We start from the raw sequence: 17,803 nt of genomic DNA on the forward strand, positions 1-17,803 counted from the left end.
CCTAGAAAATAGAGTTTTAAAACAATATTTATTTTTAGTAGACTCCAATAAAAGTGGTGTGTTGGCTTGTGCAACAAATTTTAAGGTGGTAGTATATTATAAATACAATTTTAATATGTTAAAGGGTACATCCAATCTCAATTGTACTTTAGTTAGGCATCTATTACCCCCGTTAGAACATTTGTTTCTTCAAAATGTTGTTTAAAGAAATGCTTACAATGTATATCCAGTAGTTTTCAATATTCTGTTGCATCATCTAGTACAGTCTGTTTTACATTCTTTACAGCTCTCTGTAGCCATTTGACGTCCAGCTCCACGTAGCCATTACCAACATACTTTTCTTAGAAGTTTGCTGTTTAATGCCTCAAGGTAGCCAGTCGATTTATATAAAGGTTGTTTCGACAAATGCTCCATGCACCCCTAAGCCAAACGTTTGTTATTGAGAAATTCAGAAAACAATGTAGCAAAATGAAGTAAATTGTGCTCACCTGTCATCCTTAGGGTCAGTTATGTGGTTGTGGTCAGGTTTGTGCTTCTGTTTGTCCACATATTTACATTACATTGACGATATAGAATTTGATTTGGTGCTGGACCACCAACCTGAGGCACCCCTGCAAGTATCCCAAGGTACCCCAGGGTGCTGCGGCGCACAGTTTGGGAACCACTGCTCTAATTTAGAACACCTGTCTGAGCAGGATAATAATTTCCTCTTAAATCCTTTAATGTTCCTTTAAAAGTCTTTTGCAAAAACTTTTTTTTTTTTCTTTTTACTTGTTTCATTTGGATTGTTTGTTTCAAAATTCAAATAAGCTTCAAAATCAACTCACCATAGTCTTCTCATCATGGCAGACTTGCTGTGCAGCAGGTCTCCACTTTTTGCAAGAGGGCAAATCTCCTGGCGAGAGCTGCTCAACTGCAGCAGGTCTCTGCCATCACTTGAAATTTCAAGTTGCTGCACAGCTACAGCAGTGGCAACCTTCCAGGGGCATAACGTCTGGTTCTCTGATTCTTGAACTGCCAGAGTTAGGTTAAAGAACGTTGTTGCGGATTATGTAATTGTTAAGAAGAACATACTGAACAGTGGGCCTGATTCAGCAGCGATCACAAATGCAAATATGTACACAGATTGAGCTATTGTTAGCCATTGCGCATGCGTAGTGCTAAAACTGGAACCACCCATTACCAGATCTCTAGTTTTGCCTGTGCTTTACATAGAATAGGATCCTGTCAGGGACGGGTTACAGGAGGGACTGTTACATTCCAGAGATAAGCTTTCCAGGGAGAGGGATGCAGCAATAAAGAACATGTGTAGGAGGGGAGGGGGGGAATGGTTCACACTAACTTTTTTTTAATGTCCTTTGTTACCTGCAGCCACACTCAGGGAAGGTGACACTGGAGACATTTACTGCAAGGAGAGATGAAGCATGATATACAGCAGCCTCCAGCCAGGCTCGCACTCACAGTGACAGTGCCAGAGAGCAGGAATCTGTGGAGGGGGAGACTAACATACCTTATTAGTGGCTTGTCCTAGGGAAGGGGCAGCAACTAACACCAGCCGAGACTCTGCAGATGAGACAAACTATTATACAGCATGGAAGGCTTCGCAGGTGTTTGAGACACCGCCCATTGCAGGGGGGCGGGCGGGCGGGCGGGCAATCAGCAGCCGGGCCAGTCAACTCAATAGCCTGCTATAATGAATGATGCCTAAAAGAGGGCTTTGTAGTTCTCACCCACTCTTCACTGCAAAACAGTTCAAGGACCATCAAATTGCAAGGCTGTCATCTGTGCACAGCCTTCTAGGTCATGCCATGAGTGTGATTTCTTTTTCTGAAGTCAGTCCTTGGTTGACTTGGTTGTGTAAGTTGTATTACTATCATGCTGTAAAGTGAAATTCCTCTTCATCAGTCTACTGACAGTCGTAGGCCCAGTATATTGATATTTGGGGCTATTCATTATACCTTGCTCAGGATAGAAGGCATAATGAGTTATGAGTTTGGATGTTCTTATTTAGTGAAAACTGGCCTCTATGCCCTATTGCCCTGTTGTGCGGAATACGGGAGATTGTTGCCACATGCATGGAGTCATCAGTCTCTTACAGAAACTTCTGCAGCTCATTTTAATGTTGCAATATGCCTATTTGTAGACTCTCTAATGAGTGTTCTCCTCATCATGTTATCTACTTTTAACTTTGGAGGGACTTCCTAATCTTTGCACTGTCACTGCTATGCTCACTTTCTCCACTTATTGATGATTGTCTTCATCATACTCCATGATAGATGTAATGTCTTTCAAATTAGCAATGAGGTCCAATAGAGGATTTAAAAGCTTGTTGCAGTGACAATGACTCTCCTGGTAGGACACAACCACAAAAACTGTAAGGCAAACCTATATACAGATGTGCCCAAGTTCATTGTGGCTGATCATGCCACATATGTGCACGCGCCTTGCTCCATGCACCACGATACGCTATGGTGCGTCCCCGATCGCGAGAGCGAGTTTACATTCAATCCTATGGAGACACAAATGCGTGTTTCCGATCACGGGAGTGCTTCTCCCATTCATTCCTATGGAGACACAAATGTGCGTCTCAAAACGCAGGAGTCAGTCTCGTGCCACGCATGGAGCAATTCGCTGCGCTACAGGCAAGGATGTAGCTGGGCATATCTGTAGACAGCTGATATTTATTTGAGCTTAATCACAATCACTTTCATTGCTCACAGGTGTGTGCTAATTACTTTTGAATATTATTTTGAACATGATTGGTTAACTTTGAACACGACTACATCTCCTTATGAAAGGGTTTGCATACCCTGGTGGAAGACTTCTCTGTAATCCTCCATGCTTTTGTTAGTGAACGCAGTGACCCTATCCTTTTTACCATTTGTATGATAGGCTTTGTATTTCACTTCTTTTCTATAAAAAATTTGTTTAATTTGTTTACTCCTGTTGGTTTCAAGGACACATTACATATGGAAACCGGTCACTCAAAATCTGCTATTTGAATAAGAGTGTGTAGATATTTTTGGGCTGATGCACATTTGAACACAAGTCATAGGTGATTAAAAGTCTTTTGGCTGTATTCAATTGCAGGCGAAAAGCCGATCTCAGCGAAAAATTTTCGCTGATGACGTCATTTCGCCTGTCGGAAACTTTACGCCCAATTCAATTGCAATTACTTTTTGCCAAAGCGGAAAGTCAATGCATTCAGATAGGCGAAAAAGATGCGCCTCTGAATGGAGGCGGAATAAAGTACAGTTTGGGGGTGCAAAGTTGCGGGAACCCCAGCACAGTGAGGACAGTCCCCCAAAGGTAAACTGCATCAAGAAAAGTATAACAAAAAAAACCTTTAGAACACCCCAAAAAAGTACTTTCGATTTGGGGGCGATAAAGTGCAAAGTTGGGGGACAAACTTAAAAACTAGCTAAATAGACTCCAGGGGGGTCCCCAAGTATGCTCTATGTGTTTTTTTTTTTCTTTTCAGGTGTTTGCGGCAGGTAGATTTTCCATGATTTTTAAAACTTCACTTTAGCAACTTTTAAATATGCTAGCCCCCATTTTCAGGTACCCCAAATCTGCTGGGACTAGTTAATTTGATGAAAAAATATCGATTAATGCTATTCTTCACCCCCATATGCAAATTCGCTAAATAGCACCTATTGAGACCATTTAAGTACCCCCAAATACCTTCAGCAGGGCTATTTGGGGAAATCCATACTGATCTCCCATGTCAGTGCATCTTTTGGGGGGTGTCAGGCTGATTTCCACAAGTGACAGCACTTTTCGCCTGTTTGAGTTTCGCCGGGTCCCGTTTGCGCGTAACTTGGAATTGAATATTGAGAAAAGTGGCCGCACGCGCGATACTTTACCGGACCCAAAACCAGCTATGTAGGCGAAAAGTGCACCAGGCGCAAAGTCCGTGACTTTTCACCGGCAATTGAATATGCCCCTTTGTCGGTTACATCTCAATTTTGAGCTAAATATACAGCATTTATTTAATCATCATGAGATAGAGACAGTGATTATTCTTAAATAGATTTCTCCACTATGTGTTTTCTCCTTATGCTAAATCTATCCATTTAGGCAGTATTCCTTCTTTTACAGCAGAGGTACCCAAACTCCGCCATTGCAGTCCGGGTTTTAAGGATATCTAGTTGGTTAAGTCAAATTGACTGAGTTATTAATTAAGTCACCTATGCTCAAGCATGGATATTCTTAAAATGTGGAGTGAAATGGTGGAGTTTGGAAATCTCTTTTGTATAGGACTTAAATGTTCCATCTGGTGAGGGTTACTGGTAGCTCAATATCAGTTCTAAACAGAATCCATTTTACACCATCAAATTGAATGTCTGTATAAGAACATTTCTAGGTACACTTCAGACAATGCAATGAACACTTTTACATACACAGAAGTGACACACACATAATGATTGTCACAATGGGACTTATGCCGAGTTGGATGGAATTTGCATCTAAATTTGAAGAAGAAAAAAAAGGGCTTCACCAAAAGGCTTTTCTTTTTTTAATTTGCAGACGAGGCCATAAACACAAGATGTGTCCAGCTTGGCAAATGATAACATTGTGCCTGCTTTGCTCCTCGGTGAGTAAAATATGTGCCTCATTTACACCAGGAGCTACAGTTTCATAGCTGTACTATGTAGTAGTACATTAAAAAAAAACAAAAAAAAACACAGTACACCATTTATACACAAATTAATACAGTATGTGTGTTATTAACACACAATAAAATTGTGTCAATTAAGAAATATATACAGTGCATATAAAGGGGCTGATAAAGAAATGAAGTTGGTCATAATTACAACTGCATTGAATCCAGTGTGTATGTGCACACTTGTACCAGCACCTTGGTGCAAGAGATGCATATTTACTCATATGCACAATTCCACATAACCCACAATTATTTCAGGGAGCCTTCACTAAACCTCGCCTACATGAGAATGCCCTGTGTACACCAAGTTTTACCCCTTTAGCTGCAAATGGAGATGTAACCGACAAAGGAACATATACAATTGCCGGCGAAAAGTCACAAAAGTTTATACCATTTGATGGAAATAAATGGACTGTGGCATTACTTGCTAAATAAAGTTTAGGTGCACCATTCTGCCTAGATTTGCACTTGATTGATAAAATTATATTTCATTTTGGGAAACATATTTATTTGATTTAACAAATTAGGATGTTAGAAAACACATATACAGATGTGCCCAGCTAGTTTGTTGCTCATAGCGTGCCACTCAGGCCTCCTGTGTCGCGCCATGGAGCGTTACTTGATGGCTGTACTGTGGCGTACCGTGGTATTCTACAATGAAAGATAAGCCATGGCATGTAATACACTGCTTAACCTCTAGGTGGTGAGTGCTCCACTGATAAAATTTGTACTGCGGTGGGATGTTGAGAGAAATGCTTTTAGTTCAGTAGAGTTCTTTAAAATAACTGAACTTTAGTTACTCTGTCATTATGTAATGCTTAGTGTGCGTCTTCTTGTCAGTGTTAGCTACTGTACGTCTGCTTTATTTGGACTCTGTACAATACTATGCATCTACTGTAGAGTCACTTTTGGGGACAGGTACTTTGCAGCACAGTTATAGAGATGTGTCCACATATATCTATCCTCTGTGCGCTACAAGTTGCTCCACACATAGCGCAGGAGTGCTGTGTGACTCGGTAGCGCCGAGTGTCTTTTTTGCGTCTTTTTACCTAAAGTGTGTCTTATTAACACAAGCAGCTTCTGCTGATTAAAATGTTATGCAGCATGCCACCCGAACTGGCTCACAGAATATAGGCTTGCTGCATATCATTTTAATCAGCAGAAGCTGCTTGTGCTATAAATTCAATTTGCTGTATGATTCAAATGCATTTGAAGGTAAAAAGTCGCATAAAAGACGCTCAACCTACCGAGTCATCATGTCTTAGTGAAAGCTGTGCATGCTATATATATATAATTTTTTTTTTGTTTAGCAGTAGAGGACTCTCACACATACTGTTATTATTTAATTCTTTATTACACATTCTGCTACAGCCCTGATTCCATGACCAAAATGCTATACTATAGTGTACCCAATCACAGCTTCTGTCAGTCAATCATCGGGCGGTGATACAGAAAATGCATTGGAACACTGTCGCATGTGCTGTGTAGTTTAGGAAAAGTGATACCTGGTGGACAAAAAGTTGTATTACACGATATGGCTTTTTTCCAGTTCTACACTACATTCCATTAAGAAACATTCTGTGTGGCGCGACTCAAGGCTTCTGTGTGGCGCGCTACATGGCTGTATGGAGCAATAATCTAGCTGGGCACATATGTAGAAACGGGAAGCAATCGGGAAGCCGACTGCCTATATACCGGCAGCCGGCTTCCCGACTGTCTTATCCCGGCAAGGGTGAAATGCCGGGCGTCGGTGCCCGGCATCACGATCGTAGTGATGCCGGGCGCCGCAGGGGGGGGGGAGGGTTAGGTTTAGTGCTCCCGGGGGGACTTAGGGTTAGGCACCCCCCCTGGGAGGGTTAGGGTTAGGCTAGGGGGAGGGAGGGTTAGGGTTAGGCACCCCCGGGGGGGACTTAGGGTTAGGCACCCCCCCGGGGGACTTAGGTTTAGGCAGCGGGGAAGGGGGTGGTTAGGGTTAGGCACTTGGGGGGGAAGTTAGGGTTAGGCACCCCTAAGGAGGGTTAGGGGGGTTAGGTTAGGTTAGTGGATACTTAACTATCCACAATCGGGATTTCCAGCGCTGTCGGGCTTCCGCTGCGTCGCACTCTGCTCCTGTCGGGCTGCCGCTGACGGGAATCATACCCATTCCGTAGGAACATATAAAAGATTTTCTATTCAAAAATCTGATATTGCCACTATTTATTTAAAAAATGTTGCTGGAGCAGCTAAGTGATACTCAACTCCACATTAATACTAATTGGTCACTGTAAAAGTACTCTTACTGCTGTACGAGCCAGTCGTGGGTCCATCTGCACATGTGTGACCCAGATTTGGTGGCTCACACATGCATAGTTTATTTGGAAGTCTTGATTTCCACTTTAATTCAAAGAAAAAGTAAAGAAAAAAATAGCATCTCTAATTCTATAAAAAATGCTTTATTTAAGTATATACAGCATTTATTTAATCATCATGAGATAGAGACAGTGATTATTCTTAAATAGATTTCTCCACGATGTGTTTTCTCCTTATGTTAAACCTATCCATTTAGACTTACAAATAAACTCTGCATAGTTATGAATTACACTTAGTGCATTGTGGTTCATACACTGTTGGTGGTGTTGCAGAATCAAAAAACTTAGTTAATATTTTGTCATGAATTTCAGGGCTTTACTGATATATACAGTTGAGTAAATTTGACAGACATAAATGAAGGAGCATCCCATTCCCCCATAACCTGCATGTTAACCAAATACGTGAATTGAGCAGTAGGTCAACATTTTTTTCTTTTTTTTTTTTTTTCATGTCAATTCACTGAACTAATTATTTCCAGTCATAAAAATATTTTTTTCTTTCAAACATTAGAAATTGTATTCCGACCTTATGGAATTTCAGCGGGAAAAAGAAAATTTGGAGAGGACCATTGGGCAGATGAGAGAGCAGCAGGCCCAAGCCAGCAGTTCACAGGAAATATTGAGCCCTGTGACCTTGGATCAGCCTACAGTGACTCCATTAACACCATCTAAATGCACCGATGTGGATATTAAGCAGCTCCAGAGTAAACTAAAGGTAATATAAAGATTTTGTTTTTCCATACACCACTTCTATGCCAGACGTAGTAAATACTGGAAGTTGCAGCAACATGACATTTTCAAATTACACTGCAAGTCCTCATTATAAGTGTAGAGTTGTACACATTTAGGTGCATGCTTATTTTATTATGCTTCTGCATTTTATGTGCTGTTATTTAGACTGCAGCCCATAATCGACAAATGAATTCATTTAGATTCTTCACATTAGCAGATTTAGATTTAGCCGCAACCATTTTTCTTTCATTGTTGGCAAGAACCTGTTCAAAAGGAAAAAATGATATATTTGTAGATGAAGTGCAAGGGAGAAAGTCAAGGAGACAACATTCCAAATGACTAAGTGAACTCCTGCCTTTACGAAGCAGTTCATGATCAGAGGGCCTTAGACCGTGGTAGCAATACCAGGACATTAGGCTCAGGAGGGAGGATGTACTGGTTTCAGTACTCATGTAGCTCAGGCTACCATGCAATCTATGATCTTGAGTCATGCCAGTTTCTAAAGGAGCTGCTCACTTACTCCGCTAGCCAGGACTAAAGGCTTTGGAGGACAGCTGACAACAATAGAAATGAAAACTGATGTGAAGGGAGAAATTGGACAGCGGCTCATACATGTGGTGGGGTCATTAGTAAGGTTGAAGTTTTGATCTAGTATTTTTCTTCTTCTTTTCTTCCTGCAAAAGCTTTCAGGATTCAGATTCTTTCATGTCTAGTTTTGATCTTGCGTTGGCTCATTGATTGTTCCAACACACATGATCCCTGTTACTTTTGTCCCTTTTAAACATCTGTTCTCGTTATTATTAAAGCATCCTCCGTCTTTTACTTCTTTTTATGAATAGTGCCAAATTGCCCCAACAGTATAGTCAGACTGTGTCGGACTGCTGCAGATCATTTATTCATGTAATTATAATAGATGTTTTAAAAGTCATGTTCAAAAGGCAGCTTGGTTGTTGCTGTTATAGTGCAAATTTGGGCTGCAAAATCATTGTTGTAAATTAATATTTTTGAGAGCGAAGTATTAATGAAATGTGAAAATTTGAACACTAGAATTAAGCGTGTGACAAATATTTTTTATTTTCACTTCTCCAAAAACAACAGACATCATTAATAAAGAAAAATATGTACAGCCATGTAAAATTACAGTTCAGACTATCATTAAAAAAGTTTTTTTTTTTCTTTAATTAGGAATATGGCTTTTAAACATGAGGTTATGTGCCACATATTGCATCTTGTTCTAGTCTAGCAGGGCTATATGATCTTATTGGGGTCAGTTGGAATATAGAATAATAAATGTAAATTTTGAGTGAACTCTATAGAGGGGTGGTAATGATAAGTAGAAGCTGATTGGTTGCTTTGGGTAACTTCTGCACTTTTCCACTCTTTAGAAAGCTTGATCCCTCCCCCCCTATATCTCTTACTGGTGCAATAATGATGATGACTATCAGCATTAGTATCTATGCACTTCTGATTACGTGATTGTGTATAGATTTCTGCTGATACTACTTCATTAGCGTATCAGCTACATTATATTTAGCCACATCCATCTATCTGCATTGCTTAATTGACAATTTAGTTTGGACAGCTGCAGGAAAGATGAGTCCCATTTGGCTGTTCAAGGGGAAAACAATATAAGCTTGTAGACATTTTCCTTTGTATTGGTGTTTTTATTTAATTACATATTAATTTGAAATTGTGTCTTTCACATGTATTAATATCAATGGTATGCAACAAACATTTACTGCTGACACAGTCAAGCCACGTTTTACGCCATCTCTGTATTATCGAACGGTGTAAATGCTGTTTTTGGGCTTGACAAATCTTGAGATACATCCTACACAACACATGCATGTAAATGCTTTGTTTATGTGCATCACCCGATAAACATTAAGAGGGTTAATACATCCACTTCTTAGTGAGCCCTTTACTTGTATTAAATTGAGCCCTTACTGCCTCTTTATCAATAGAGGGGGTGGGAGTTGGAGAGCCAGCCAGCGCATGCGCGTACACCTTCTCACTGTATTTTTTGCTATACATACTGTGACAAGTGTGTGAAGTGGATTCGCAGGGATAGAGCTTTATTGCAAGCTCTGTCCCTGCTTGAGAATCTTCATACATTCCTGTGACATTTCCTAAATTCGCAATGTGAATTTAGGCACAATATCACACTACAACCGCATTTGAAATACGGATTGTAGTAAATAGGGGCCTTAATGTTAGAAGCCTGAGTATTAGAAATTGGAATTATGTTTGTTTAGGAGTGGTAGTTAGCGTTATTTGAAGATATTATGAGAAGGAAAACACTTTTGGACGTTTTTTTTACTTTGTAGGAGAGTTTGGGCTGAGATTGTGTATGTAGGAGTGGAGGTTGGTTTGTTACAAACAGTGCGTGTATTCAGTAGGGCAGGATTTGTGAGTGATTTAAGACAAGTGATATATTTGAGGTTTGCGGATTTCTTCTGCAAAGGGCAGAATCACAAAGACCCGTATGTGAGATGTGGGTGTCCTCTACTAGGCTGCCATCAGAAAATGTGGAGCCTGATTCTGACAAACTAGGCAGGGCTCCCCCCTGGAGAAATGGAGGGATGGCAAAGGTGGAAGCTGTGGAAAATGTGGGTGGAACTTACAGCAGGGGCGGGGCGCCAATTGGTGCGTAAACCAGTTTAAAAATTCTCAAAGTTTGGGCTGTGGGGGTGGGTGATGTTATAACATGTCAAGTCTTATTGAACGTGTTAGCGCCGTGCGCCAAGCATCTTTTTGTGCAACTTTTTACCTTCAAATGCATCTTATTCACAAAGTGATTCGATTTGGATGTACAAGCAGCTTCTATTCTGCCTATATTCTGTTTGTAACTCCGGGTGTATCTGCATGCCAAATGCTACATTACTGTCAGTGGCTGTGACATATATATATATAATTATAAAGAATAGCCGGATCCACATAAGATATATATTGAAATAGCTGGATACATTGAGATCCACAGGAGATTGATTGAAATAGCCAGATCCACATTAAAATAATAAAAACATTGAAAAAGCAGATCCAAAAATTGCCACCATAATACTTGTACTGTTCATATGGGGAAGCCTTCACTGGCGAAACCTGGCAAATTTCACTGTCATCAGGGTTTTCGCCAACGGAAGTACACAGGGCAGGGTTGGTTCGAATGGAGAGGGCACAGGGCAGCGAAGGCTGGAACTTAATTGGGGGGGAGGCACAGGACAGGGAAGGCTGGCTTGACTAGAGGGGGGCATAGGACAGGGTCATGAACTAGTCCATGACTACCTGGTTGCAGCTGATGCACTGGCAGCCAGCCAGGCATAGAGAAACAGCACTGGCAACATTTTGAATTTGGCGCCAGCCACAAACCAATCAGCTCTCGGACTGGCAGCCAATCAGTAGCAAGCTATGCGGCACTAATTCGCACCACCGCTGCTACCCTGACTCCCTTCTCTCTCCGGGGCCTGGTACTCTAGTACTGGCAGTTCTACCTGACTGCGGCCCCGGTTTTCTATTTGGACATATGTCATCAGTTACTAATAGCATGTTGTGAGGTAAAATGTAAAAGTTAATTTTTGGTGACAAATATATCTATATAATAATCAAGAAAGTGTGTGTGTATCTGTTTATCCTTTATGCACAGCCAGAGTTTTGTATGTAGCTCCACCAGATTTGTCATGGTGGTGTAGTTCAGGGCTTGACAAATTTTTCTAAAACTTAAGAGCCAGGATGAAAGTGTAGGAGCCAGACCCCCCCTTCCCCCTGGGAAGCATTACTGAGCACCTATGTCCCTGACAACCAACCCCCATGGCCACACCACTAACAGGCTACCCCAGTAGTAATTCCCCCTCTGCAGTGCCCCCAGTAGTAATCCCCCCCTCTGCAGTGCCCCCAGTAGTAATCCCCCCTCTGCAGTGACCCCAGTAGTAACCCCCCCTCTGCAGTGACCTCAGTAGTAATCCCCGCTCTGCAGTGACCCCAGTAGTGGTTCCCTTATGTAGTGCCCCTTTAATCAGTGCGCCCCCCATATGCATTGCCCCCAGTAGTAGTCCCTCTTATGCAGTGACCCCCCCCCCCATAGTGTCCCCAGTAGTGGCCACCCCCACCTATGCAGTGCCCCCACAGTAGTGGCCACCCCCACCTGTGCAGTGTCCCTACAGTAGCAGTCACCCCCACCTATGCAGTGTCCCTACAGTAGCGGCCACCCCCACCTATGCAGTGTCCCTACAGTAATGGCCATCCCCCCTATGCAGTGTCCCTTAAAAAAAAAAAACGCAACTTACCTGATCCCCGCTTCTGCCTACGACCGCCGCTGTCCGCTCCTCCTGGCCGCTCTGCACTATGGGAGAGACGTAATGACGTCTCTCCCAACCTGCTGCGGGGTGAGCCGGAAGGTGGAGCTCATGAGTGAGCTCCAGCCGGCTCACTCCGTGAACGACGCAGCAGCCAATGAGAGTCTGACAGACTCTCATCGGCTGCTATAACAAACATACAGCCGCCACTGACGACTGTATGCTTGTTACTCTGTAGTGTGGACCGCGCTCGCGGTCTGCACTACAGGGCCAAGGGGTTGCTGAAAACCTGGTCGCCAGGCAGCCAAATCTGGTCGCCATGGCGACCTGGCCCCCGGGTTTTGTCGAGCCCTGGCGTAGTTTGACCAGGATTAGGTTTTTGGCTATGTTTAAAGGTCGTCATGGCCATGGAGGTCTAAATGGTGCCCACCAAGTAGGCCGTGGAGTCTATTTTGGTTTAAGCAAGTTCGCTCAGGATGTCTTCCAGTGCCTAAAACTGCCCTGATCTGAAGGCACAGGCTGATATGTACCAGTGGGAGACAGCAGAGCTCAAACAGAAGAGCAGTGAGTCGAAGGATCAACTGTTACACGGAATGGGTATGAAATATGATGCCGGAAGCCCGATGCGTCAACATCCCGACGGGCGGATAAGTACCCTATTCCTCCCATCTCCCCCCCTCCCCCACCACCACCACCCTAACCCTCCCTAACCTCCCTGGGGGGTGCCTAACCCTAACCACCCCCCGATGGTGCCTAACCCCCCTTCCCACACCCTAAACCTAACCCTCCTGGGGGTTGGGTGCCTAACCCTAACTTCCCCCCGGTGGTGCTTAAACCCCCTCCCCGTATCGTAACCCTCCCCGGGGGGGCTGCCTAACCTTAATTTCTTCCCGGGGGTCCCAAATCCTCCCCCCCCCAAATCCCTGAGTTGACGCTGATTCTTACCCGGATCCTTGGTTTGGGATTCCGGCGCCGGTATCCTGATCCCCCTTCGGTTTAACTGCGGCGTGATTCCGGCGTCAGTATATCGGCGGCTGGCATCCCATCCACCAGCATATAGGCTGTTCTCGTAACTGGTCAGGCTTCTTTTACCTTAGTAGCTGAGAGGTATAGCAGAAACCTACTGAGGAGATTGCAGAGCACATAACTATCTCAGTGCATAAAATGCTCACTCGTGAGCGTAGGTGTCTTTCTATATGCTACAGCGATCCCGTGGACACGGCTCACCTCAACTCCTGTCTGCAACTAGAAAGATCTGTGGCTGTCTGCCGGCAGCATCCAGCTACAATAATCTCCTAGGGATATACCAACATTATCCCTGCTGACGAGCAGGGGCTCGTCTGGAAGCCAGCCAGGGAAACGGACCTATTCCCGGTACCTATCTTATCACTTAAACTCTTCTTTGCTAACTTGGACCATTCTGGCCATTTGGTGTGCTGACTTAATAGGTCATATATGGTTTCCTAAAAGTGCTGATCAGTATGATCTGTCTGAATATGTCCTGTTATTTTGTTCCTATGTTAAATCAGTCGAGACTTAGGCTAGTGACAAATGGGTGCTCCACCACATATTTTAGGATTAGTCCTTGGATGTTTGCACTTTGCACACTTATTTTTGCAGAGAAATAACAAGCATTGTAAGCAACATGTTCATTGTTTTCATTGAGTGTATCTGTGCTCCTGTGGCAGGAACTCACCACTAACAGTGTTCGCAAATACGCGCTATAGCGCACATTTTACCCGGGATTGAGCACTGGGGACTCACTTTTCAAAAGTAGCCGGGGACGTGCTGTGCTGTGGCCAATCCCTGACAGCTGGCTGCAGCACAGCGTGTAATAAACACAACACTGTTTGTTATTGTAGTCAATGAGAGTCAGACAGACTCTCATTGGCTGCTGCTGTGGAAAGCCGTGCTGGGATTAAGTGTCTGATCCCAGCATCGGCACAGCTGCAGGGGCAGGCAGAGAAAATGTGTCCCCTGCGGGACAGTGTGTTGGTTCCCAGCGCCGGGTAAGCAGCCACGGTGGGTAACTGGTGAAGGGACCGCCTGATCCCTTCCACCAGTGCCGGCGGTTAAGTGGCAGCAGGAGAAGCTTGGCTCCGGCTGCAAGCTAAGCAGAGCTCACCGCCCGGAAGCCAAGAAGCTGCAGCGGTTGTTTGGCACTGGCCGCGAGCCAAACACAGCTCGTGGAAGCAGCCAATATGGGGCAGGCGCACCAAGCCAATCGCAGCTTGCTGCATCATAGCCCCGCCCACTTGCAGCATCTTGAATTAGACGCCGCTGAGCGGGAAAGTTCAGTCCAGCGGCAGAGGGGGAGGAGTGAAGACCTCCCGAAGAGAAGAGCGCCACGGCAACAGTTCCGGCGGCCGCGCAAGAGGCCATAAGACGGTGTCATCAAGGAGGAAGAAAGGAAGAGGCGGCGCTGCTGGCCAGAACGGGCCAGCGGCAGAAGAACAAAGCTGAGGACCGGAGTGGAATGCGGGAGTGGAAAGAAACACAGCTAACAAAGCTCCCCCCAGCAGCCTCTGCCACCGTAGCGGTAGACGGCCTTGGGCGACCGGTATTTAACCCCTCCCTAGACCACCAGGGTTGTCGGGCACTAGGCTCGTGGGATAAATTCAGGCAATAGGCCTTTGGGGATATAGGCGGGCACAAGGCCCGGGCTACATAAGGGGCATTAGGCCCAATTGAAGGTATCTGCCTCCAAATGTGTGTGGGTGACCTGGACATTAGGCCCAGGTCACTAAAAGGTAAATAGGTGGGCCACTACTGGGGGCAATGCATAGGGGGTCAACTACTGAGGGCACTGCATTGGGGGGGATTACTACTGGGGGCAATGCATAGGGGGACTATTAGGGGCAATGCATAGGAGAACTACTACTGGGGGCACTGCATAGGGGGGGATTACTACTGGGGGCAATGCATAGGGGGACTATTGGGGGCACTGCATTGGGGGGATATTACTACTGGGGGCAATGCATAGGGGGTCAACTACTGGGGGCACTGCATAGGGGGGGCCCAACGCACATTCTTGCACCTGGGCCAACCACACTCTCTAGTTCCGCCACTGCTGACTATCCAGATCAGCTAGCTGCTTGACACCTAACCGATATTGCTTAATATTGCTTATACTATTAATGGCTGCTGGGGATTTCATGCATGCAAGATTATTCTGTTTAGGACTTTTTGCATGCAATCAATTGTGCCCTTTGATCCTGGAGTCACGCTTGCATTTATATGGAGAGTTTTTTATCTGCTGGAATCTATTTTTACTGCGTGCCATAATGTGTAAATGGCATTACTGCATGGCATAATGTGTAAAGGATGGGTGTTACAAAATTTGTAAAGGCTGGGTATTGCTATGTGGCATAATATGTAACTGCTGGGCATTATTGCATGGCATAATGTGTTAAGGCTGTTATTCACTATGGGTTTTGTGTACATACAAGTCGTGTGTAGGATCATGGAGGCATTAAACATGCATTTAAGGGGCATGTGGGGAGGTCTGATGCTGTTGGTGGTATCAGATGGGCATTCTAACGGTATGTGGGGATGTGTGGTGGCATGTGGGGAGGTCTGAGGGACATATGGGGACATCTAAAGCATAAATTATGATGGGACCCAGAAATGGTCAGATAGGACCCCATTATTTTTAAAATGGAAGGTCCCTGGGACCCACATATTTTGTCACTCAGCGCGTTCACTGACTTATGCTGGGTACACACTACTAGATATATTGTTCGATTGAATGACAAATGATATATCGATAGCAAATCGGTGGTTGTTTATACCCGATATGTCTGAATGATGTTGTTCACAGACATCTCGGGCTCGCCTTGTAGCCCAGCCGATGCAGAAATATCATGAAGCTTAATCTGTGCGTATGCATGTGTGTACAGACGACTCACCGACTGCCCCTACACTGGCTGCAGGGACCTCCAACACTGACATCACAACTGTGTTTAATATTACTGCCATTTTAAATGCCTGCCCAGTTGTGATGTCTGGCCCGACATATTGAGCGGTCGATTGGTAAGTGTGTATAGATTACCTAATCGACCGCACGATCGGCTGCTCTGTATTTTAAGTGTGTGCCCGGTTTTACACTGTGCCTGATTCAGAGATGTACGCTAACCTGATGGTTAGCACACGTATCCGATTGTTAGAGTACTGCGGATGCGCAGCCCTCCATCTGCCAGTCAGCTCGCAGTGCCACCCAGCCGCAGTCTGATTGACAAGCTGCAGCATTTGGGAGGAGGAGCGGGGTCGTTCCCCGACACAGGACCTTTTTGCCCCAGTTTTCCGGGAGGGACGAGGCCAGGGTCTTTTTTAGTGAACGCAGATTTCCTATCCTCGCAAATTGCCAGGACTCAGTGGTAAGCTATAGCTACCGCAGCCTCCCCAATGAGCCAACCAGCATGACCGATGGTTGTGATGGTGATCCCAGGTTGAGTCCTGGGTCGCATCACTGGGATCACAGATGCAGCAAGGAGGTGCCTGTTTCTTACAGACACCTCCAGCTGCACTTGCATTTTTAAATGGACAGAATTGCAAAGCCGCTTGTGTTCGGCTCTGCAAGTCCATCCATCTCTGAATCACCCACTGCCAGCTATGTATAGGTAAATACAGAGTATAAGAACTGGTTCGAGCACAAGAACCCATAACTAGACTTTCTGGTGCCCTGGGCCAGAAAGAGCATTGGCACCCCCTCAAATTTCCATTTTTCAAATAGGAACTTAATGGTGCTTACACAATGGGCGGTAAAGTGGACGACTGAACGATATCGTTATCGTTCAGTCGTCCACTTTATCGTTCATTTTTAACCCCAAAACGATGAACGATAACGACGACGCGCGTTCCCGCGGGTCGTTCGTCGTCATCGTTCATCGGGCTGACATGCAGGCCAACCTGACGATCTCGTCAGGTTGCTGCATGTTGGGGAATGGGGGAGAGAGCTCGGCGCTGAACGATATCGTTAATATAATCGTTCAGCGGCTGTGCTCAATGTCATGAACGACATTGAGCACACCCTGCCTGGGACACACTACGCGATATCGCTCAGGGAGCATATCGTGTAGTGTGTACGCACCATAAGAGGCACTACCAAAAAAAAGGGTGTGGCTTCATGGGGAAAGGGCTTGACAAATCTGATTCGTCCCATATGATGATGAAGGGGTACCGATCCCGTTGCCCCACTATTATCCAGGTATCACTGCCAAATACAGTGTGAAACAAATGGCCGCAGTGATGATGTACAGTAATTTATGCAGTATTACTCACCAGCTTTAGATTTAGCAGTGAAGCTGCAGCTGGATCTGTCCATCAGAACAGCTGTGCACAAGCCTGGAGCTGGCAATGTAAATCACAGACTAAATGTATAGAAAGAGTACTGCTTGCAGTGTATATGCAGAAAATATCAGCGGCGGTGAGATCCGTGTATGGTACACTCACCGGCAAGGGTACTCCATGTGTGCTGGTAACACATGGGTCGGGAATCGGTGGCTGCCATCAGAAATTGAGGCAGATAGATAGCTCCATGTGTAAGGTTTCTGATTGCCATGTGAGAGGTGATAGGTTTGACAGTATTTTCAAATGTGTGTGTTAAATAAAAGAGGATGTGACTGAAGGTGCTTGGGGAGGTGGCCAGATGGAGGAGGTGGGGGCCACCAGGAGATGCCAAGCTAAAAAAAAAGGTTACAAGTTAGAATGATTAGAAACCGAAAGTTGACAGGCCCGAGCAGCGCCCCCTGCCCTGCGGTGAACTGTGC

General features: G+C 44.8%; 1 protein-coding gene across 5 annotated transcripts in view; it reads left to right on the top strand.

Moving 5' to 3' along the window:
* CNTLN (centlein) overlaps positions 1-17,803 on the top strand; it is a 505,942-nt gene that overhangs the window by 415,244 nt on the left and 72,895 nt on the right. For all 5 annotated transcript variants that reach the window (XM_088457338.1, XM_088457337.1, XM_088457336.1 and 2 more), the window contains exon 20: positions 7,526-7,729. In XM_088457338.1, coding sequence (XP_088313464.1) covers positions 7,526-7,729 — 204 coding nt within the window. The remainder of the gene's footprint in view (positions 1-7,525; positions 7,730-17,803) is intronic.

Source organism: Taudactylus pleione, unplaced genomic scaffold, assembly GCF_031769625.1.
Source record: "Taudactylus pleione unplaced genomic scaffold, aTauple2 ptg000757l, whole genome shotgun sequence".
Classification (NCBI taxonomy): domain Eukaryota; kingdom Metazoa; phylum Chordata; class Amphibia; order Anura; family Myobatrachidae; genus Taudactylus; species Taudactylus pleione.